This window comes from Periplaneta americana, chromosome 10 (genome assembly GCF_040183065.1).
Source record: "Periplaneta americana isolate PAMFEO1 chromosome 10, P.americana_PAMFEO1_priV1, whole genome shotgun sequence".
NCBI classification, from domain to species: domain Eukaryota; kingdom Metazoa; phylum Arthropoda; class Insecta; order Blattodea; family Blattidae; genus Periplaneta; species Periplaneta americana.
In genome coordinates, this window is record NC_091126.1 from 74722340 (window position 1) to 74747368 (window position 25029).

General features: G+C 35.9%; 1 protein-coding gene across 4 annotated transcripts in view; it reads left to right on the top strand.

The window, feature by feature from the left end:
• Positions 1 to 25029, top strand: part of LOC138707784 (cell cycle checkpoint protein RAD17-like) — a 52997-nt gene that overhangs the window by 23188 nt on the left and 4780 nt on the right. For 3 of the 4 annotated variants that reach the window (XM_069837690.1, XM_069837689.1, XM_069837691.1), the window contains exons 9-13: positions 1712 to 1899; positions 6237 to 6373; positions 10291 to 10382; positions 18125 to 18152; positions 18302 to 18369. In XM_069837690.1, the coding sequence (XP_069693791.1) occupies positions 1712 to 1899; positions 6237 to 6373; positions 10291 to 10382; positions 18125 to 18152; positions 18302 to 18369 (513 nt within the window). The remainder of the gene's footprint in view (positions 1 to 1711; positions 1900 to 6236; positions 6374 to 10290; positions 10383 to 18124; positions 18153 to 18301; positions 18370 to 25029) is intronic. The other variant, XR_011334361.1, reaches the window with a different exon arrangement.

Consider the following 25029-nt stretch of genomic DNA (forward strand, 5'->3'; position numbering starts at 1 on the left):
CATTTTGAAATAAGAATAACATAAATAATTAATCTACTTTAATAAGTAATTCGCGTTACTTAAATGGGGTGATCTTGTTACTCCCCCCTTGATAGTCCGTGTCATGAAAATTCCAGGATATGGAATTCAATTTGTAGGTTAATTTTCTATATTTTTGAGCTTGTCTGTTTTCAAGTTATTCTATTTTGTGTTATTCGTATTATTATTATTCATATTGTTATTTATATTTTCATGAGTATCATGTCCTTAGCTTCCAATTTTTTTAAATGTTTATTTCTGTATGTTATAGTTTTTTCTAAAAGTGATTTTGTTAGAAATAATTATTAGTAGAGTCTTTTTCCGAGATATTCATTGTAGTATATATGTTCATACTGTATATTTGAATTTCAGCAAAAAACTAAAATTGATTTTCTTAGATTTATATTTGTATTTATTTATCTTTAGAATTTCTAAAGATTTTATTTTATTATAAACAAATGTCTTGCAGATGTTCATGGATGTATACTTATATTGCATTTGAATATTTCAACAAATACGGTAACTGAAATAATTTACAATTTATTTTATAATACTGTGACTTTCATTGCTTGTAGCTGTTTTTTCCACCCTGTAAAAATTATATAGCATTGAGGAGTTTTTGTCTTGAAATGGAAGGTAGGCAAGTTTAACTTTACTGATATGTTTTCTCATGATGTCACCAATAACATAACTGAAGTTCATTAATTTTGGTAAGTTACACACTTTTAACAAAATGAAACGGGACTTTTGAATCACTCTGTATTTTTAAAAAATGGAAAATTATTTTATATTTTTACATTTTGTATAGATCCATAGTCAATAATATATACATTGTTAATATTCCAAATGTTGAACAAGATTGGTGCCGGTACCATGATTTTCATTGGGGTGATTATATTACCCCCCTTGGTAGTAGTAAGTTGCAAGAAACCTTGGTAATAGGAGGGTTAAGGACATCTCGAGCCTCTTGAAGATACAATGATTCTCTAGGATCTGTAGTTTCCATTTTGAGTCTTGGGAGTGATAAAGAAATCACGTGTGTGTATACATGCATGGTTGGAAATTTGGTGTGTCAGAAGGGATACCAATGTCAAAATTTAATTTCGATATATATTTTAAAAATAAATAAATAAATATATATGTGTATATATATATATATATATATATATATATATATATATATACGGTAATAATAAGCCTTGTCCAATGTTTAGATATGCCTGAGCAGCTATGCTGTCATTTTGTAAACATGTCTGGAATATTGTAATGTTCAATATTCGTCTTCTATAATATTGGTTACCTCCAACTCCAGTAGTTCTTTATTTTTTAAACTTATGTAGTCTGCATTCCACAATATCGGCCCACTCAGTAAGATCATTCCCTTTATAATGTGAATAATGACATTTATTCCAATATCCAAAGACTTCTTCCAACTTTGAAAATTTATTTTTGGTTTCATTATTTTTGCAGAATTTCCAAAGTATATGAGCAGTTTCTCTCTTCTTACAAGGCATTTTGAATAACTCTGAAAGTTCTAAAATGAGAGTCCTATGTATTATTTTAAGATTCAGACCTTAAGATCACCAATGTTTGAATTTAAAAAATGTAATATACTCTGTATTGCATGACGATTTCCTGTAAGTATTTCATATTAATTTAAACTACATTAGTAATTATGATGATTTGTTCACAGAATCTGAAGAAGATGCTGTTTCTTTGAGTCACAATCCAGAGGAAATAGTAGAGCAGACATTGTCTCATCCAAGGAGATTTTTTGATATGGTGATTGAAAACTACTTGAAAGTGTTCCGAGATATGAATGATACCTGTCATGCCATTTGTTATGCCAGTGATGCTGACACCATGACTTCGGAGTTTCGCGTGAGTAAGCTTCTCCTCTACCGTAATCATAGTCATTAATGTCATTATCATAATCTTTTCCGTCTTTAGAGTGATCTGAAGTGATCTAATACGCGTAAGTCTAAATTATATGATCAGTATCAGCTTTCCATGTTTGAGACCCGGATTAGAATCTCAGTAAGATCAAATGAAATATTTGGAGGACAAAGACTGTACTGAAGCAAGTTTCCTTGCACCATTTCATCATTTAGTTCTGCATTGTAACATCATGATCTGAGGCATCGTGCCTCAACTCTCATTACAAAAATTAGCACTGGTTCAATTCTTCATGGCAGAAAAATTTGCTCACGAAATTTCGGCCAGTGTATGGACTAGTACCCACCCAGTATCATGATGAATTTGGGGAGGTAGCAAAATCTAGTTCTGAGAGGGATCATTGTTCTAACCATACAATACCCCTGTACTGGTTGGATTATCATTTACTTCTGTTGAGACATGTGGACGTGAGACCAACAGTCATCTGGTTAGTCTTGACCCTTTATGGGATGTCGCGCCCAGGATTAATATTATTCAAACATTTATCCATAATTCACATTTCTCAATACCAGTAGAGAAAGGAACACGACATTACTGTACATAATTATACCTTAAGAATCCCATCTCCTGCAGTTAATAATGACTGGAACAAGTTACCATTTCGAGTATGTGTGAACTAGTCATCAATACCTGAATGAGGCCTACTTGTACTGACATACTGGGCAATTGATGTTCTTTGAAGGAAGAGTAATACATAAAGTTACCGTATTTGCTTGGAATATGAGATACAATGGTGTATTTGTTGGACACACTTCTTTTTCTGTAGACATTTCTGAGAAGAATAATTTTAGTAGAGAAATGATAAATAGTGACATTATGTGTCAATAATCAAGGCGATAAAGTGAAAATGATCAAATCTGGTGTATGAAATCAAAGGAATCTGAAGTAAAGAGGAAGTACTCATAGCTCAATAAGCAATTTCTGCCACATAATTTATGTATGTCAAAGAGCCTTCACAAATATATCAAGAATGTTTCATAATAATAACTTAGAGAACAAATTAAATATCTCGTAATAAATTCATCCACATTCTGAACTCAGTTTGACACCACAACTGTTGGATGTAAAAATAACTTTGTTCAATTCTTTCGAGATACACATTAGTCAGTGTCTGTCAAAATGTAAGAAATTTCAGTATGATAATATATAATTACATAACTTCAGTAAGTGCAGTAATTGCTATTTTGAATACCAGTGGTGGCTCCTCCATATGGGCTGCAGTTAATTCAGTGTTGGGAAACATTTCATTTTTTTTTTTTATAAATTATATTCTTCACATTTCAAATTCACAGGGACCTGTGTTGCTGAACAGAATATTTTAATAATTTGTGAATGGTGCTCTGCTTTGAAGTTCATAATACCGTAGCCTAAGAACTGCTGAAAATATAATGTGAGGGAAAACAGACTGTATCATGGCAGTTCTTCAGGCTAGTGGTGTATAATTCCAAGTAGAAGATGGGACAAGCACATGCACATTTAGGCCACTGATAAATATTCACTGTGCTACCTCCAAATTTTAACATGGCTAGAAAGTTTTGTCAGGAACTCTCTATCATTGACAAATTTCTTTTGCATGCTGAACATCTATGACATGGGATTCTAGTTTTGTTTTTCTTTCCTAGGAAGCTGTGTTAGGGATTTTTACTTCCATTAAAAGTCCATTGTTCTTGGTCATATTTAAACCCACGAATCTCAGGTTCAAAGGCAAGTTTTATAACTACTAAGGACAACTTGCAGCCCAGTCAGAAGAGACAGTTTGTTTAATAATGAAGAATAATTTTTATAGATATATACACATCATAGACTGATAAAACCTCATTCAGACCTGCCCATAACTGTTGATCTTGGTTAGTAGGCTTACACACGGTATCGTTCTCCTGCCCTCAATCTTGCCTCAGAAGCAGGCAGGCAGTGTCGTTGCACATGACTCCAAACAGTCCTAATAGTGACCCACGAGGACTGTTGTGGTCTGCCAACCTGCGCCAGACTGTGCTGCTTTCAGTTGCAGGATAAACATCAATCAAGTCTGATCCAAACCTGACTGGAAGCATACAGACATAGACAAACTACTGAAAACTTAATTTATCCTCTTCTGAAATGTAATACGAGGCGCATCCAGAAAGTAAGTTTCCCTATTTAAAAAAAAAAAGAACACACACTTTCAGGAAAACATTTATTGGCAACAGTTACAGCAATGTTTCAGCTATTTTTCAACATAGCCACCATCAGAATTGAGACACTTGTCGTATCGTGGGATCAACTTTTGTATCCCTCTGTCATAGAACTCTGCCGCCTGTGAATGGAACCAGCGTGTGACAGACGTCTTCAGCTCTTCGTTGTTGCCAAAATGCTCACTGGAGGACAGGAATTTCTTGAGGTGCAAGAAAACGTGAAAATCGCTGGGAGCAAGATCAGGACTGTAGGGCGGATGATGAAACAACTCCCAGCCAAATTCCGTCAAAACAGCTGCTGTGCGCCGAGCCGTATGTGGACGAGCATTGTCATGGAGGAGCACAACACCTGCAGTAAGCATTCCACGCCTCTTGTTTTGAATGGCAGGTCGCAATTTTCGCAGTGTTTCACAGTAATGGTTTCACCTCTTGGATGGAAGTCAATGAGCAGAATGCCCTTCCTGTCCCAGAACACCGTGCACACCACTTTCCGTACCGACAGCATCTGTTTGAATTTCGTCCTGACCGGAGATCCATTATGCCGCCAATGCATTGACTGCTGCTTGGTTTCCGGGGTGAAGTGCAAAATCCAAGTCTCATCGCCCGTGACGATCCAGTCGGGGAACTCGTCGCCGTCATCATGATACTTTTGCAGAAATGTCAGTGCTGCTCCTAAACGTTGCATTTTATGTTCGGGTGTCAGGTTTTTCGGCACCCACCTGGCACACACTTTTTTGAACAGCAGGTGCTTAGTGACAATCTCATGCAACAAGGATCGCGATATATGTGGAAAATCGTGAAGCGACGGTTCTCCATGATGCACTGCCGCACCAGCTCAACATGGTCATCATTGATGAGGGACGGTCGCCCACTGCACTCTTCATCATGGACACTTTGACGACCTTCGGAAAACTGCCTACACCAGTGATGCACCACCTGCATACTCATGATGTTCGGCCCATAGATCTGACAGAGCTGCCGATGAATTTCAATGGGCGCAATGCTTTGTGCATTAAAGAACTTTATCACCGATCGAACCTCGCAGGCAGCTGGAGAAGGAATGAGAGCTTCCATTTCGGACCACTGCTGCCACGCTACTGGCACCAGGTGGGACCTGTCCGGCTGACATATGATTGATACGTCAAAGATCTGTTACGCATGTGCAATTGACACGGCTAATTACGTTTACTTTCAAGGGGAAAAAATCGGGAAACTTACTTTCTGGATGCGCCTCGTAAATACAAAGAAAACTATTTCTCGTGTGTGTGCATGCGTGTGTTTGTGCTGCCAGGGTAAATAAACCATTAGGTAAAGGTAAAGGTGTCCCCGTAACATGCCATGAAGGTACTTGGGGGGCATGGAGGTAGAGCCCCATGCTTTCCATGACCTCGGCACTAGAATGAGGTGGTGTGGTCGGCACCATGCTCTGACCGCCTTTTACCCCCGGGAAAGACCCAGTACTCAATTTTATAGAAGGCTGAGTGAACCTTGGGGCCGTTCTGAAAGTTTGGCAACGAGAAAAAATCCTGTTACCACCTGGGATCGAACCCCGGACCTTCCAGTCCGTAGCCAGCTGCTCTACCAACTGAGCTACCCGGCCGCCAAATAAACCATTATTATTATTATTATTATTATTATTATTATTATTATTATTATTATTAATCATCCATGGTGCAACAGCCCTGAAGGGTCAAGACCAACTGGATGCTGTCCTCACGTCCACGTGCTTCAGCAGAGGTGAACGATCATCCAGTCAGAACGGACGATTTCGTGTGGTTAGCAGGATGATCCCCTATTTGTTATAGCTGGTTTTCTTAACTGGTTTTTGTTACCTATCATAGTTCCCCAAATTCATCACGATACTGAGTAGGTACTGGTCCCATACACTGGCCAAAATTTTATGAGAAATTTCCATTCCCATGGGGACTGGAACCAGCGCACTTTCTGTAATGTGAGTTGGAGGCATGATGCCTCCGACCATGGTGCTATGGCATAAGCTATTTTTTTTTACGTTTACGTAAATTTCAATTAATCTTTTGATATGTAGTATTCTTAAAATTCGTGTCCTAAATTAAAATTTATGTATTTTAGGAAAGGGACCTGACCTTACCGATGGCACTGTCAACTTTGACAAGAGGTTTCATGACATGCAAGTCAAGTGCTAGTCGGAAGTGGACTCCACTGACAAACCAAGAACACTTTGCAGTTCGAGAGAAGATTCATTTAATGTAAGTTTTGGTTCACTTGAATTACTGACCTAGACACAAAACAAGCCATAGGTTAATTATAACAATGATATATTTTTTCAAAGTTTGTTAGATTCAGACCAATCCTTTTAAATGCAGAGTATTATTTAATCTCGACTATGATTCCAGAGGACATTTAGATACAAAAAAAAATACAATGAAGCATGTATAAATCAATATTTATATGCCATGTTTTTACTACTAATTAACCTTTGGGATATAGTGTGATCATAGAGTCTACCTTACTGCCTGTCAGTTCTGAAACTCTGATAGGAATGCAGGTCTTGTGGTTAGTCAGCAGCAATGAGGAAGCACAGATAAAGTTATGACTTATCTATTGAACAACATATTATCGGCTTACTTCCAAAACCTAAGTCCAGTTTTTCCCGAATGTTGAAATCTGTGTATATTTTCAAAGTGCTTATGTTGATAAAACCTCTTAAATCTACAAATAATTCTTTATTTTATAAATAACAAAATGCGTAAGAGTTGTTTTCAAGTAATCAGGTGGGAGAAGTGAAAGGGGAGCTGTAGATGGAAATGGGGTAGATAAAGAGAAGAAGAAAGGAAGACGAGGGTAAAGCTGTGTGGAGCTATGTAAGAACTACAGTTCCCAAGGGTTTGAGAGTTTGGGAACAGAGTTCTAGGTGCAGTAGAAAGAAGTTCTGATGAGTTGAAGAAAGTGTTTGGTGGGGACAGGAAAATAAGTGAAATATCATAACTGGGCAGGCGAAAGGTTACAGTGTGAAGTAAGGACTTGGGAAAAGTATTAATAAGAATGGATGAAACTAAAACGGAACATATTGTAAAACTGAAGAAAGAGTTAGTAATTAGTTTTAATAGTAGGCAAATATAGGTCGATAAAAGATCATGAAAGGAGTTGGTAAAATTATACAAATTGAAATAAGTCAATTGATGATATTAGGTTGAATATAGGTTAGGCTAGAAGTATTATTCGGAGTTAGAAATAAGAAACTATAGTTAATAGTGAGGGGAAAACAAACCTGTTTCGATGGAAAGCAATAAACAGGGATAAGGATTAGTAGGCATAGTTAGGTCAACGTATGTTGAACCGGGAAAAAGATCGATTAAAGAGTAAGTAAAATTGTAAAGTCTTAGAATAAGTTGGATTAAAGATAATAGGTTTGTAGGAAGGATAGATGAGAAAAATTAGTTGTGCTGAAAAAAAGGTGTAGTTGACAATGAAGGGAGGATTGAAAGTGGAAGACAGTATTGTAGCAAGACAGAGAAAAATAGATAGCATTAGGGATACTTCTCAAGCAGTGATTAGGAGGGAAGGGGTCAATACAATGTAATTTACAAGATGGCATAAAAGTGTTTTGTGTTAACGTAAGTATACAGAACATTTTGCAATGTAAGTATGTATATGTAATGCGTATACGAAATGTGAGGTCCACTATTGCATGAAAGAAATTGCTGACATGAAATATATCATATATTACAGTTGTTAGCTGAGCTGTAAAAGCTATAAGTTATTTCACTCAAACATATTTACGAAGTAAGCCAATGATATACTACCTAAGCTACAGCAGCACTTGTTATACATGGTGCAATAAATATACTTATTTCATTAATATAATACACTATATAGTACCGGTATATGTATATTATATTGTCACTCACTTATGGTCCACTGACAATTTGGTTCTTCAGTATGATAGTTAATAATGCATATGGAGAATGTTCATGTTCAAATTTAATGAAAAATTATTTAAGAAACAGCATGGCTCAATAATGGTTAAACCCCTTCAGTTTTTTAGTGTTGAATTTGATATTTTTAAAATATTAATTTGATGACGAAGTACAGACCCAGAAACAAAGTTTTGACCTACTTGAATTTTGTTTCTGGGCCCGTAAAAGATTTTGCCACATCAGAATGCAGAAAAGTTCCTTTATAATGGGGAAGCATATGGGTGGGAAGGAGTGAATAGGTGTGCTTTGTTTTGGATGCCTCCTTCACCATATTCACCACACAAAATGACTTATCAACTTTGAAATTCAAAACTGGCGAGTTTTTATTGTAATAATAATAATAATAATAATAATAATAATAATAATAATAATAATAATACTTACGGCTTTTAGAGAACCTGGAGGTTCATTGCCGCCCTCACATAAGCCTGCCATCAGTCCCTATCCTGAGCATGATTAATCCAGTCCCTACCATCATATCCCACCTCCCTCAAATCCATTTTAATATTGTTCTTCCATCTATGTCTCGGCCTCCCCAAAGGTCTTTTTCCTTCTGGTCTCCCAACTAACACTCTATATGCATTTCTGGATTCGCCCATACGTGCAAATGCCCTGCCCATCTCAAACGACTGGATTTAATAATAATAATAATAATAATAATAATAATGAGAATGGGGCACCTTCCCCAGTACCTGCTGAATTCATTGTTACCTTAAAATAGCTTTGTGTTGAAGTGTTACCAAGCATGCTGATCGAAAACAAACCAACAGGAAATAATGCTTATGAATTTAAGTAACATTTTTAGTAAAATGAGAAAACTTTGTCACTGAAGAAACTCTCTACAAGTCTGTTCTGTTTTATAGCACCTTTGTTATATTTCTTACGTAAGTTTCCAAAACAAATCACAGTGCTTAATTCAGTAAGTCAATTCATAAGTACTGTAAATCGCAGAAACAAGAAGCAATAATGAGGGAATTTGCTGTCGATGAAGCTGAGAAACTGTCATGTTTCATACATACATTTCCAAAAATTATCACAGTGGTTAATCTAGTAAGTCAACTAATAAATAAAAGCCAGAAACAAGAAGCAACTGCTGCTGGTGATGAATTTGAATTGTGGAAAGACTTACTTCTGCCTGAGAATCACAAGAACCTCTTGCTGTATGTAGAAAAAATGAGAAACCAATTGCTACACGTTTTGGCCTTGCAGACAGTTTTTTCTCTTCTGTGTGCTAGGGGCAGAAACTTTATGAGAAATATCTGTACAAGTACATGAGTTCAATTAGAGAGCCTCGATTTCTCGGGATAATCAGTTATCAGTAGCATCAAGAAAATTCTGGAAAGTTTGTATAACTTATGAAGAAGAAGTTAAATAACCACAAATATTATGGTAATTTACTTTTTGGCAACATAATGAGTTGTCAGAATTTGTTTTGAACGGTTTTTATTCCAAGACATTAAAATAAAATAAAAGAAACTTATGCATTTTATAATTAGGTGCATGGTTTGTTAGAAAATTAGGGTGAAAATCTACCGAGTTTGGCAATAGCGCATCCCCAGCACATGTATGAACACACACGTGCACTCAGTCTGAATAGCAGCATTCCGTTCCTTAGTCACTGCTGTAATTTATTTTAAACAGTCTATTTAATCTTTCACTTTAATCATCAGACTCACAACATGTTGGTATATTTAATTATAAGTCTCATGGTTGTTATAGACTGTAACATATAACTGGGTCTTAAAATACAAAAGTCAGAATTACAAGCAATTATTTTCGCACTATGTACTTTAATGTACCTTAATCTCTCTTTAGTGTGAGGCTGCTAGCAGCTCAGGCAAGAGTGAATGTGAAAATAAAGAATGCATTTCTTTGAATTGTATTGGGGTCAGAATCAATAATTTGTTTACCAACTTTTTCTCCACCTAGCATTGCTCCTGACTGTGACGCCATGGCTATAACTCCTGACACCACACTTCTGTTGTAACAGTACATTTCACTAGACAGTATGATTTTGGTAGTGATTTGTGTGAAACCTTTGCCAAAGCTATGGTACAGTTTCAATATACTTGAATATTTTCTTTATTTCAGTTTTAGAAATGCTTATATGATGTTTTGTAACATAAATGTAAAATTATTCTGTAATTTAATTTATCATAAGACTTATTTAATATATTTAATTTTAGGAGAGAACAGGTAAAGCTGAAAGGTCCAAAATACATTACAACTCCTCGAGATGCTTCCATGGATATATTACCAATTATGGAGGTACGATTATGTAAGTATTTCTCTAAGTTTCATGAAAGTTTGTTTTAAATAGTAACAACTTTTGACTATACCAGTTATCTGAAACCTCTCATGTCAAATTCAAATGATTAAAAAAAAAAGTCTCAACTGACTATTTTAGATCAGGGAACAATGGTCGGAAATGCTTATTTCAGGCACCACAATATCTTTAACGAGAAATACGTTTGAAGAAAGTTTATGTAAGCTGCTTTGGTTTTCATAACACACAACTGCCTACTATGTCGACATTTGGTTGTGCTAGTTTGAAAAACAATAACACAATTGCCGCAAGTAATGTAGACTATTCAAGTGGGTCAACTTACCCTGAAATGCATGCTTTGAAGGATACTGTGTAATGAGTACTGAGAGATCAGCAATTACACCCCTTTCACCTACTTCGGGTGGAAGCAATGGTGCTAAACGTTTTTGCACCCAGAGTTCAGTTCTGTGCTTCTCTACCGAACTTCCTGCAATTTGTACTCAATTTGACCTATTTCACCTGTGATGATGCTATCAACAGCTGCAATAACTGTGTCTGGTGAGACGAAAGTCAATTTACCACTCTAATGTCTGGTTACCAGAAATGATTTTCTGTCAAAGTGTGGGCTGGAATTGTACAGTATCATCTAATAAGACCTTATCTTGTGCCACCCCATTTTCATGGTCCACATTACATGCAGCGATTTTGTTATTGTTTTGCAAGCTAGCATTACCAGATGTCAATACAGTACGCAGTTTGTTATGAAAACCAAAGCAGCTTACAAAATCGTTCCTCAAACATATTTTTTGTTCAGGATCACATGGCACTTGAAAAAGACATTTCAGATTATTTGTTCTCTATCTCTAAATATACACACCTCTATTATCTGTATTACTTTGACGCAAAAGATTTCAGAACCTGTATGAAATGTGATGTGTTAAATTTACGTACTGTCGATTGTCTTCTTTCCATTTTCCTGCTCTCCCTCCTACGTCCTCCTTTTTATAAGCTGATCTAAACTTGTCTGAAGCACTTACACTTATGACTTTGACCTGTTGTGTTCCCCATTCATAGAGGCAAATGCCAGTAAGAATTTGCACAAGTTAACTGTCATATATTATATTTCCTTTAAGTCTTCAGGACATTGGATTGAAATATTTGAAGTTTCTTTTTTCCTTCTTACATTGCCTACAGAAGGAATAAACTTGACAAAGTGATGGATTTTTAAGGACAATATAAAGCAAAATGATGCAAGTTTTCCGTATTTGTTTCCCTCATAACTTTCAAATTTTTTAAGATAAATTCATGAAATTTTGTATGCAAGTGTATTTCATACTGTAGAACAAACTCTGCCTTTAGCACTGTTTTATCATTTCAAGTTCTTTTTTCATTAAAAATTCTTTTGGTAAAAGAAATGTCATTTTAAAATTCTTTGCATAAAAATTCGCAAAATGTATTTCTTATTTAAATATTAAAATGATAGGGGAGAGTTTATTAACACTCATTATGAATAAAATAGAGAATAGAGCATTAAAAATATTCAAAATTTTACAAGATAGCAGCAAAACCAATTTTTCCTGCACAAAGTGCACCACCAAATTTAAAAATATAATTTCCTTAACAATTAAAGTTTTTCGTATTCTAAAAATTGTTTATTAAAATATTAATCTGGAAGTAATGTCTTTCTAATCAGTATACCAAATTCCAGCTCAGAATTAATTCAGGATATGCAGAAATTAAATTTTGAATTTTATTAATTTGATACTAACGAAAAGTGTACATATCCCCTTAAAAGGACCTTTATTACTGTTGAAAATTCACTGTCCTCACTGTCTGAACCCTCGAACCTCGAGTCTAATGGTGAGCATGGTAACCACTTAACAATCATTTTCACTATATTATCAAATTGCCACTGTAGCTTGAAGTTGAAATACCTGGAGAGTACTTTAACTTTTTCATAATTACTCCTTCACCTGGAAACCAGTTACTGAGATATTTCAACACATTTCATTTGTGTTCTTGCCATGCTAGGTAGTACAAAATGGAGACATGTGCATTAAACTAAATTAATTTGATTTTCCTAGAATTAAGTACGAGGTGGTATTGATAAGCTTTAGCCAAACATGGAAAAAGTTACTGTATCTCAAAACAAATTTTTATTTATTTAACATAATCACCCTTATCTCTGTTCACTTAGCACAACAGTCATAAAGCAATTATCCCAAGCCTTAAGAAAATAGTTTGTCTTGGTTTGCAGTTCCACAGTACTTACTATTGCTCCATTTGATCAAAATTTGGTGATGCAGTAAGCAGTGGCGTATACAGGTTAAAGGGTTTGGGCTACCATTGACCCTATTATTACACAAAATATATTTTAAAATCCCTATAATAAAATTCCTTACATATTTATGTGAATTCCAGACGTCTTGATTGGGACGAAAATACGTTGATGACTTCGTCCTTGAAATTACAGTTGGGCCACTTGCAAAGTTTCTGTAGAAATGACTTTTCAATGGATATTAGTGCCAAGCCGGATAAACGTTCTTGTGTATGAGTTGATCTACAGTAGGATTTTATTCTCTTCAACGCAGAAAATGTTCTTTCTACCGATGCTGACGTAGCTGGTATTGTCACAATTAATGTTGCCAATTTAAGGACTTCAGGAATAACTTGGTTCAGCTGGTTTTCATATATGGCAGATAATATTTCATGGATAGGTTTGTTCGAAAAATCAAAGACTTCTGCTGAATATATTACACTTAATTCATTTTTCAAACGTACTTGATCAAAGTGACTGTTATAGGACTGAAATAATTTGTTTAGTGCCTCATTCGGGAAGTTTTCTCTATAAGCAGAAAATTTTTGAGAATCTAGAAGATGTGTGAACTGAAGCTTTCCATAATCAGAAAATCTGTCAGTAATTTCCATGTGCATACGATCTAGTATGCTGTAGTACAGCTGCCTGTATTTCAATTCATCATCTCCTTTTCTTCGCTTTAATGGTGGTTCCATTGTATTGGCTAAAGAATTTTCATTTTCCATATTACTCCATATGGACGGAAACCCACTACGTCTGAGCTCGGATATAGTATTTTTTTTTAACTTTGATACCTCTTGCAAGTAGTATGCTATGTCTAGACTTTTTGTCTGAAGAATATTGTAGAGCACATCTGTATGTGCGAACACTCTGGCATAGACTTCAAGAAGAAATATATTCTGAAACTGTGTGAAAAAATTCAAATATCCTTGAGCCTGCACATTTACAGCATCATCCCAGTTTTCTTCACAGTCATTACAAATGATATTTTTAAAGAAAGCAGTCCGTTTTTCTCTCTATTCCTTTACTGTATTTACAAGCCAAGATGTAAAATTCAATCTAGTTGGTGCTACTTTTGGGAGTTTCTTGTTCATAAATTCCTTAAGTTTTCAGATCTTTTAGGAGATGATGAGAAAAATGCAGCTAAACCCGACAGTGTTTTGAAAAAATGCGGCATTCTGGAATGGATGAAGTAGTTTGTTGCAAAACTAAATTGAGAACATGGCTGTAACAATGGACAAATAGTGCTTGAGGATACTTTTCTTGAACTTTTGTTTTTAAGCCATTAATATTTCCCGCCATAACTGAAGCACCATCGTATGTCTGTGCAATTAACTTATTGCCGACATTGTATTCTGCTATAACACCTTCCACATGCTGAAACAAAGCAGCAGCAGTTTTGTCCGAACTGACATTTGTGAATCCTATAAACCGTTCTTGAACATTGGCAGTACTGTCGACGTATCTTAAAACAGTGGACAATTGACTCTGATTAGAGCAGTAACTTGTTTCATCAACAACAATGGCCACAAAAGGTTTTATGTTCTTTATCATAACCCCACTTATAGCAAATATTAAGTCATTCTGAATTGCGAGAGAAGTACCACGAAATACTGTTGAACTCTCAAGATGATTGGCCAGTAAATGGTCAAATTCACTTAAGGAACTTAAATATTCAATATAATTTCCTATATTGTCTAATTCCACACTCTCGTTATGACCCCAAAAAGCCAATTCCTGTTTTCCTAGAAAGCAGACTGCGTTAATAAGATGCAGTAAAATCTCCCGACTTTTTTTTCACAAGAGCATTGTGTTGGTTGATGTGTAGAGCTTTTTGCTTATCTAGCTGTAAATCAATTCTTGTCTTCCCAAAGTTTGCAAAGTTCATGCTACTACAAATATGAGCTTTTGATTTGTCGTATTCTAGGACTGCTTTTCGAAGGGAGTTCATATTAGAAAACCCCTCTTTTGACCACACATTAGTTTCGCGGCTAAATAACAAACATGGCCAGCAAAATACACTGCCGAGCAAAAAAAAGCAGCACTTGAATAAATTTGAAATATCAAACCATAATACAAATTATAGCATTACTGTGTGCTTCTCTGGACCTCTTTGTGTTAGGCAAGTGTTAATTCATGTTTTTAGAAGAAACGTTTACCCATTGGGTGGTTTGTGACACCATCTTTGCCACTTCCTGTCCCTTAGTCTGTATTTATTGCTGTGACATTAAAATTTACAATCCTAAACACAAGCAGCTAAAACAAATTTACAACATTTTTGTTTTCTTTTTTTGCTTATAATGGAATTCTGTGATATTGAACTGAGTTTTAAACAACGTTTAAGAGAGTTAAGATGCCGTTAAAACCCATGAAAGCTGCTAGAGCAGTGGCGTTGGTAGAGGATGGCAGCATCTTACGTTATGTGGATCAGGTGTTGCATACAACTTCGTCGACGGTTTCACGTACAGTGCAAAGGTACAGGGAACTTTGTTCATATTCTTGAAGACCGGGATATGGTAAGAAAAGATCAACTTCTTGCAATAGATGATCAGTTCTTGCGCCTTCAAGTGCTGCGTAACCGTCGCACCACTGTGGTCTAAGCCAGAAATCGACTGGAAAAAGTGCGAGGTGTGAATGTCAGTGAGTGGAGTGTGAGGAGGAAGTTACATGATGCTGGCCTAATCTCCAGAAGAACTGCTCCTGGCACAGAACTTACAAGACAACATCGTGAAACTTGCTTACAGTTTGCAAAGGAAGATCAGGCATGGGCTGAGGAACAGTAGAGAACAGTTTTGTTCTCCGATGAGACCCAATTCTGCCTCAGATCCCCAGATGGAAGAGAAAAAGTGTTGAAGAGGACTGGAGAAATGTATTCTTCATGCAAATTTTCATCAAAGACAGCATTTCATAGCCGTTCAGTGATGGTGTGGGCAGGCATCAGTTTTACTCTACGAATGGACCTTGTCTTTGTGGAGGGTGAGTTTGTTACTGCCCATCGCTACATGAAAGAAATCCTTGGGGAACATGTTCTTTCTTTTGCATCATTTATTGGTGACAATTTCGTGCTCTTGGAAGACAGTACACGTCCTCTTGTGGCGCGATTTTTCCTCCAGTACCTCAATGAAGTAGGGATCCAACTCATGCAATGGCCATCACGTAGTCCGGATCTTAACCCAATTGATCATCTGTGGGATATTTTAGGAAGGAATGTCCGTCACCATGCTTCAGATACTCTTCAAGAGCTACGGGGCCATGTATGCAACTCCTGAGTCACATAACGTAAGCTGTGGTCATCCTCTACCAACGCGACTTCTCTAGTGGCGTTCTCGGGGCTTAACGGCATCTCAACTCTCGTAAATATTGTTTAAAACTGAGTTCATTATTACAGAATTCCATTATAAGCATAAAAAGAAAACAATAGTGTTGTAGCTTTGTTTTGGCTGCTTGTGTTTAGGGTTGTAAATTTTAATGGCACACCAATAAATATAGAGTAAGGGACTGGAAGTGGCAAAAAGGGTATCATAAACCACCCAATGTGTATACTTTCCTTTCCAAAACATGAATTAACACTTGCTCAAGACAAACAGGTCCGTAGAAGCACACAGTAATGTTATAATTTGTATTATAATTTGATATTTCAAATTTATTCAAGTGTTGCGTTTTTTTTTTTGCTCGGCAGTGTAGTTTAGACAGTTTAGAAGTACCACACAACCAATTCCACTTACCATATGATGTTGAAGTGAAATGGCGTGTGTACTCTCGCTGTTTTTCTTTTACGTCCATGGACAAATTTAACTGAGGAGTTGGTCTTTCCATTTTCACAATTTCAACTTTCTCGTTGTTATGTACGACGGTTAAAAGGCACTTTTAATAAACCTTCTATTACACAGTCATTTTCAACACAAACCTCTCCAGAAACTTGTTCTGCCATATTTTTCACAATATCACTTAATTGAGAAATTAAAAACTTAATAATTCACAATTAATATAACTCTTAGACACTCGAACAAATCACAGATTTAAAATAATGCACTGCAAGAACACAATCACATTCAATTGCTAGCGTACTAAGCGTATTGCTGCTTCGCACCTTCGAAGAAACCGATCACGAGAGCGGCAACTCACCCGCCTACACTGCACGATAGAAACAGTAGGGAGCGGGGGGGACGGGCAGTTGTGCTACAGGACAGCGTGCGCGGTACGGTCACAGGCTACCTCACGTAGCAAGCGGTTTCTCCAGCGATGCCGCCTTGACAACTTGTTTCTTTTCGAGAGCAGAGAGCGCATATAAATCTAACAATTACTTTAATTTTAATTACTATGGTAAAACTAATAATACAAAATTATTACATTATGTTATATTATAAACTTTTTCTTTTGTAATTTCCTTGGGCTACCACCGGTAGCCCTGGTAGTCCGCAAAATACGCCCCTGGCAGTAAGGGACTTGTGAATGGATGTATTGTCTTCCAAGAGCAGCACAACTTTGAAAATTTTTCCTAAAGATTACTTAGTAATGAAGAATAATACTTTATCATTACAATTTTACCTTGTAATAATTATTCTTTGTCCCAGAAATCTGATGCAGGTGTAGCTCAGTTGACTAAGGCGCTTGCCTGCCAATCCGGAGTTGTGCTCAGGCACAGGTTCGATTTTTGCTTGGATGATTAGCTGGTTGGGTTTTCTCCGAGGTTTTCCTCAACCGTAAGGCGAATGTAAGGTAAACTATGTCTAATCCTCGGCCTCATCTCCTCAAATACCATCTTGCTATTACCAATTCCATTGACGCTAAATAATCCTGCAGTTGATACAGCATCGTCAAATAACCAAGTAAAAAAATCTGAGGCAAGGACCTGCCGATTTTTTAACGCGAAATTCTGTTGACATATAGAACTGGAGTGTTTCCATTATTTTAATTGTTCTCATTTCTACAACGTAGTGATAAATCCAAGTTTCGTTCACAGTTAGATATGATCTGAAACGTTAGAAGGATCGTCTTCAAAATAGCAACAAAGTAACTTAGAAATTGTCTCATCTCAGTTCTTCCTATCTTAAATTCCACAACACGATTTTTATGGTGGCATACAAGGAACAATGATCCTTCAATGTATCCACCATTATGTGTATAAATTCCCTTGCCAGAAAACCCATTCAAAACTAGGTACTTTAACAGTGAATGATTTCAACTTTATAGAAAAGTAAGTTGTTTATCCTATACAATTTCTTAAAAAATTCAGTATATAAACTCGGTTAAACTTCATCCACAAACACAGAGCAACTATTTATTGAAATAACATACTTTTTTTCCATGGTGACCTCTTTCACTTTGTTTATAATGAAGGTACAATGCTAACTTTATATCAATATCTCTTTGTAAATAAGTACCTTAAGCAGTAATTTAATTAGTTTAGTTTATCGATTCAATTTTTCTCTTGCAGATTCTGCATCTATAGAAAGCAAAAAAATGTAAGTAATGGCAATTATTTTTATTTCATGAAATTGGCACAATGCAGAAAATTTGTGATTACATATCATAAGTTCAGTTCTCTTGCTGTTATTAGTTCATCTTTTTATCATTTTCTGTGTTTTCTTTATTGTCTTCTGTTTAATTACAGGCATAACAAAATACCATCAGAGATAAGTACAAAAGGGATGGGTGTTGAGGATGATAAAGACATAACAGGTATATTCCATTACTATATCATAAACATTCGTGCGCGCATGTGTGCGTGCATGATCTTTTACAGTAGCATGCAAATTAATCCGAACATGACATATTGTTACATTTTCTGTCATTGTTGGCCTCACAGCTGCTCATACCACTTTAATTGACATCTGTAGTACGTGTAATTCCATTGTTGAAGGTCTGTCGTTATTATTTTTTTTATAATATGTGACATTTTGCCTGTCGTTTTGTACTTATAAGCATTTCAGTTGTGTTGAAGACTTAATACTGCAATCCTGTGTACATTCTGTCGTCTTCACAAATGGATACAACTCCATGAAAACGGTCTAAAATTATAACATTAGCAGAGAATTCTTCTATGACACAGAGGCAAATTGCTGCAGAATGTCACATCAGTTTGGCTACTGTTAATTCGATCATAAAACGATACAGGGAGACTGGATCCATCACACCCCAGAAAAAAGGGAACTGTGGCCGGAAAAGGAAGACTTCACCTGCAGATGATCGTTTAATTGTCAGGAAAAGTAAATTAAATCTTAGATTAACTGCTGTCGACTTAACCCGCGAGTTAATGGCTACCACTGGAGCGAATATTTACGTCACAACAGTGCGGCGTAGGCTTTTGGAAGCTGGACGAAGGGCTCGTAAGCCTATTAAGAAGCAACTGCTAACCCCTGTTACAGTATGTGCAAAAAACGCTTAATGTGGGCAAAATTACATCAACACTGGACAGTGAATGACTGGAAGAATGTACTTTTTTCCGATGAGTCTCATTTCGAGGTCCACGGCCACCGTGTTTCTTATGTACGGAAAGGATCCGAAAAAGTAACAGCAGCTCATCTCCAACAAGCACCCAAATACCCCCTAAAGTAATGTTTTGGGGTTGTTTTACACATGAAGGGCCTGGAGCATTAATACCTATCAAGGGAATGATGAATTCTGACAAATATATTCACTTATTGGGAACCAGAATCGTACCCCAGCTGCAAAAATCATTTCCGGACGGCAGAGGTGTGTTCCAACAAGACCTGGCACCATGCCATATGTCTCGAAAAACTACAGAATTCTTCAACAAGAAGAATATTCAGGTACTCCCTGGCCAGGCAACTCACCCAACATCAACCCCATTGAGAACTTGTGGTCAATTTGCAAAAGAAGAATGCAAAAAATGGATTGTTCTACAAAGGAGAAGATGATTTCTGCCCTCATTGGTGTACGGTTTCGCGATGAAAAAATGAAGAATATTTGTGGGAAATTAGTGGAATCCATGCCAAATCGTCTCAGAGCTGTTATTAGGAACGAGGGAGGCCACATAGATTACTGAGGTATGTCTTAGATCCTTTTTTTTATCCCGTTTGAGTGTTTTTGCATAAGTAATTACGTTGTTCGGATTAATTTGCACACTACTGTATGCTTAGACACAGTGATGTTTTTATTCTTCTTGTTTCCCAGTTCATTTCATAACAATATCTAAATGTTTCCTTAAAAATATACATATCCAGACATGTTCATATCCATCTCTTCTTGACATGACAGTCAGTTAGATGATGACAGCATATCAATTGTATGAAGATATCATGATACAATTTTTAATAATACCTGTTACAAAAATTTTAAGAAAGCTGAAGCAAACAACAAATTAATCTGCTTCAGTTCAAGTTTTTGTTACCCCTTATTTCTGTATCAGTTATACTCAAACTTTTCACTTTTGTGAGCCAATTTTCTTTGCTCCTGTACCTACATTCCACTTCTTTGTCCCCATAATTGGTCATAATTAGACTGTCTTATAATTAACACATTTAGGAAATATAATCATAAATAATTTGCACATTGTATAACCCAACCAGAATGTTATTACTCCTGGCCTTGATGGCGCTGCTGTTTGTATACACTACGTCATCTTTCATCAGTAGGAAGACGCGGGTTGTTGGGGGGACGGTCAAATGTGTACACAGATCTGTTCCGATTTCTCCCATGGGTGATAACATTCTGGTTGGGTAATACTTTCCTATAAAGAGCACAGAGGAAAAACGTGATAAGTTCAAAATTATCGATTTTCTGTTTTAGATGTCATGTAATAGCTTAGGTACTGTATATTTGTTTAGTTTAACTGTACAGAATAACAACCTCATTGGTCCAAAGAAATCTGAGGAATGATAACCGAAATACAATAGAATATAATCAGAGTACTTGAATTTCACCTATTTTCTCGTATTATTTTGTTTGTTTCGGTATCGAAACAATAGTCTTGCAAACATGCTTTTCGATATGCTTGTCTCATTTTGTTATTGCAGTTAGTGACCTTGCTCTCTGTCAATACAAGTGTACTGGGCTGGGGCGGCCCCTTACATAGGTACAGCTCTAGCTAGTGAGAGGGAAAGGGGTACACTGAGCTCAAAAATCAGTGAATGCAATAGAAAGAAGGTTTACAATCTATATAAAATTTGTGGCGTAGCGTTAGAGTTCGTATATGTAAGAGACAAGAGTCCAGAAACTGTATTAATAAACAGTAAAATAAAAATGAAATCTTTTTCAATATACTGTAGTTTTATATCTCATAACAACTTAAATAAGTAAAGAACTTATAATGAAAATGAATATAATAATAATAATAATAATAATAATAATAATAATAATAATAATAATAATGATAATAATAGTACATAAAATATAATTTGTAAGTTCTGATATTTATAAACATAACAATCAAACAAATAAACTTATTTATTGCCATTCTATTCATGACTGAAGCATTGCTTTAAAATGAAATGAAATGAAAATCACTATTCCTCATTTTTAACAATGAAATAACAGTGCATGACATAAATGTAAACTACACAAAAATAAAGTAAAATTTATTCTGAAAACAGACAATACAATCAGTATAATATATTTTCGTATGATGATGAGAATACTAGACAAAATATAGAATATCTTATACACATAAATTGTTTAATTTATTATTTTCTCTTTGTTTTTCTTTTTGTCAGTTCATTAAAAAACAAAAATGTGTTCAGAATAAAAATTAAATTCAAATAAACAGCAAACGAGACTTAACAGATATTTATATGGAATCTAAGTAGAGCCCTTTTACTGTTATTTATTTTGATACAGGAACACAAGATCACTGAGATGGTGAGCATTCAAATTACAACGTCGACCATAAATGATACATCCAGCAGAGCCAAAACATCTTTCACATGAGATACTGATAGCTGGAATACAGAACACTCGTTTTGCAGCATTAGCTAACTGAGTATAATGTTGACTCTGACCATTTCTCCATGGCAAAATATCAAAACATTTATATATAATGAACTTGTTCTGCAAATAGTTATCAACTTTATAATACATTTCAGATTCGTCATCCGACCAGTCTTCAAAATTGCAAGATTTTGATGCTGAGGAGGAAGTGTCTTCAATTGACATGATGCTTCCTTTTCCTGTTTCCAATTCCAAGCACATCCCTTTAACAGCATTGTGTAGGCCTACCTCCTGTCGTTCTTGTGTATTTTAATTATGTAGCACTCAGTACTTTGGTACCAGAAATGTAGCTCTCTTATGGAGCAAGTCAATTTTGAATTTCTCTTTCAAAACTCTTAGGGCACTGGTCTTCAGAAACTTAATTTCTTCAGCATCTCTCTCTTCAAAAGTACAATGCTTCTGAAGCTGAAAAGACCATAACAGCACTAGATGTAAAGTGGGCTCTTTATCATCTTTCATGTTTTTCATAGCCTCTCTGAAGATGCCAAGGAAATTTATTAGTGCTTGAGTTAGACCAGGATCGCAACCCTAAAGTTTATGACTCAAATTTTCTTCCTCCAAAATTTTCTCAATGTCTTATATTTGAGAATTATTGAATCAAACATCTCCACGCAACTGTTTCATCTTGTCGAACACTTTAATTTTAGTGTCTTGCTCAGACGACAAAGAAGCCCCCTTCTTTCAAAATTAGTAATAGAACTTTGGTGGCATCTATGCACAGTTGAACTGCTGGCATCTCTGTTTTTAACACTTTGTCATCAAGTTTGTACCTCAAAGCAGTCTAGATGTTATGCGCTGCACAATCCATATGTTGGTTACCGTTAAGTGCCTTTATCATGTTGCTACCACAGTCCATAACAAATGTCAATATTTTTAAAGATTAGGGTCCACACCTGTGGAGTAACGGTTAGTGTGTCTCGCTGCGAAACCAGGTGGCCCGGGTTCGATTCCCAGTCAGGGCAAGTTACCTGGTTTAGGTTTTTTCAGGGTTTTCCCTCAACCCAATATGAGCAAATGCTGGGTAACTTTCAGTGCTGGATCCCGGACTCATTTCACCGGCTTTATCATTCTCATTCAGACGCTAAATAACCTAAGATGTTGATGTTAAACCGTCGTAAAATAACTTACAATGATGAATGTTAAAGATTAGGACGTAATGTCCAGCTCAGCCATGTGCTCCGCAATATCGCAATGGATATTCTTTCCAGTCTTCGGAATGTCTGGGAAGGGAGAACAAATAATAATACATTGTTTAAATGCCAGGACTCAACAATATAGTGTGCTGTAACTGCAATGTAGTGAATTTTCTTGTAGCCATCTGACCACATATCTGTAGTGGCAGCACATATGTTTTTAGCAATTGTATTTTTTACTTTAGGAACTATTTCCAATCGCAGCTTATCTGTCGTAACATTAACTGTTTTGGAAAAAGCTGTTGGATTAGAAATGACGTCATGGACATTTATTTCCCCATACTTAGCTCCAATATTCATTAAAGTGTGACAAAGGGCTAAGAAACCCTGTTCAGACGACCATCTTGAGCACACATTGGAGCTTCTGCTTCCTAAACTTTATCTCTGTCTGTTTTATCAATTGACAGAGACATATTTGCATCATATGATCTGCACTTACTGTTATCATGACGTAATAATTCTGTACTGTTTGCTATGCATTTTATAAAAATACCACACTTTTTACATTTTGGATAATATGCTATTGGTTTCTTACCTTCAGCCTCCACAACACAATAAAATTTACTCCAACTTGAACATGGAATACTCTCTCTCACATTTGCTTCTTGTCTTTCTACCAATAGGTAAACGCCAGAAGCAAGCTGCTCTTCCAATTCTGACCTTACTGCATGCAAACTACCCTCGTGATTCATATTCTCATTGTGGCAACTGTAACTGACTAAAGAGATGGAATAAGACTAGCAAGCTTTCTGGTCGTGTTATCTTCTTTTGACTCGTTCAGTGTGTGTTGCGTGTTTCATAACACGGGGTAAACAGGAATCTTAATGTGAAAGCAATAGTCTCTGAATATAATGGGCCTTGAAATTTTCAACTTGCTTTCCTGTAAAAATAATAAAACGTGACTTAACAGGTTTTTCCCCTGTAGTCTTCATATATTATGTTTGTCTAATCGACTGCTCGAAGACAGGTTTGAACCTCGCAAGTGACACCAATAAGGCATCACTCATACAACAACTAACCCAGGAGGTAATGGGGTAGGGTGGCCAGTTCCTTTCCCCCCTTTCTTGCATACATTTGCTAACTAGATACATATTACTCTAATCACACTTCAGATGTATACAAACAGTAAATTGTTCTTCCTTACTTACTTACTGGCTTTTAAGGAACCCGGAGGTTCATTGCCGCCCTCACATAAACCTGCCATTGGTCCCTATCCTGAGCAAGATCAATCCAGTCTCTACCATCATATCTCACCTCCCTCAAATCCATTTTAATATTATCTTCCCATTTACGTCTCGGCCTCCCCAAAGGTCTTTTTCCCTCTGGCCTCCCAACTAACACTCTATATGCATAAATTGTTCTTCCTATGACACATATTGTCAAGTGCCTGGTAATGGATGTACATAGCAGGTAGAAACTCAGTCAGAGGTATCATATATTATATACATTATACTACTCTAAGTATGTGTTAACTACTTTAGGCATTCTATTTCTTTTCTATTGTTCAAATGAGGAAATGTGGATAAAATAATCTCCAAGGCTATTTGTACTTCGTGTTAGAAGTTCAGTAATAACTAGTGTGGCAGCTATAGGAGAGAACTGTTCTAATTGTCTTTTCTATTATTTATTTCAATTTTAATAAATAATCGAAGTAAGTGTATTTTCTGACTATACATAACTTGTCACTCTGATATTCCAGAGTTTTTACTTTCCATTTCGATTCTTCATAACTGAGCCTCTGTATCACTAAACTCCACAGGTAGTCACTAAATATCTGTCTAGATAGTGAATAACTATTAGAATAGATAATGAGTTTTACATTTTATACTCTTTTAATTATTATATCAGCTTAAGACTAAGACAATTTTCTTAGGAATTATATGTTAAAGATATGTGGGAAGCATTTTACTTTTAAGTAATGACAGCAATGTAGCTTGTGCATGAAATAATTCATGCCTATTGTGCGGTTTAAACTGGTTCTTTAAACTGTACCAGCATTTTATTGCATTTTATTTTGTGTATGTATCAATTTATAAAAAGTTGATTTATGTAGAGTAAAATTAAAGAGAACAAAATATTAAAATATAGGCAAATGACAATAACTGCTCCTACAAGAAGCTACATTAGCACATTTTCAAATTATAACAGGCAATGCTTTCAAGTCTCAAGGGAGTTAAATCCCACTTTTAGATATTTCAGG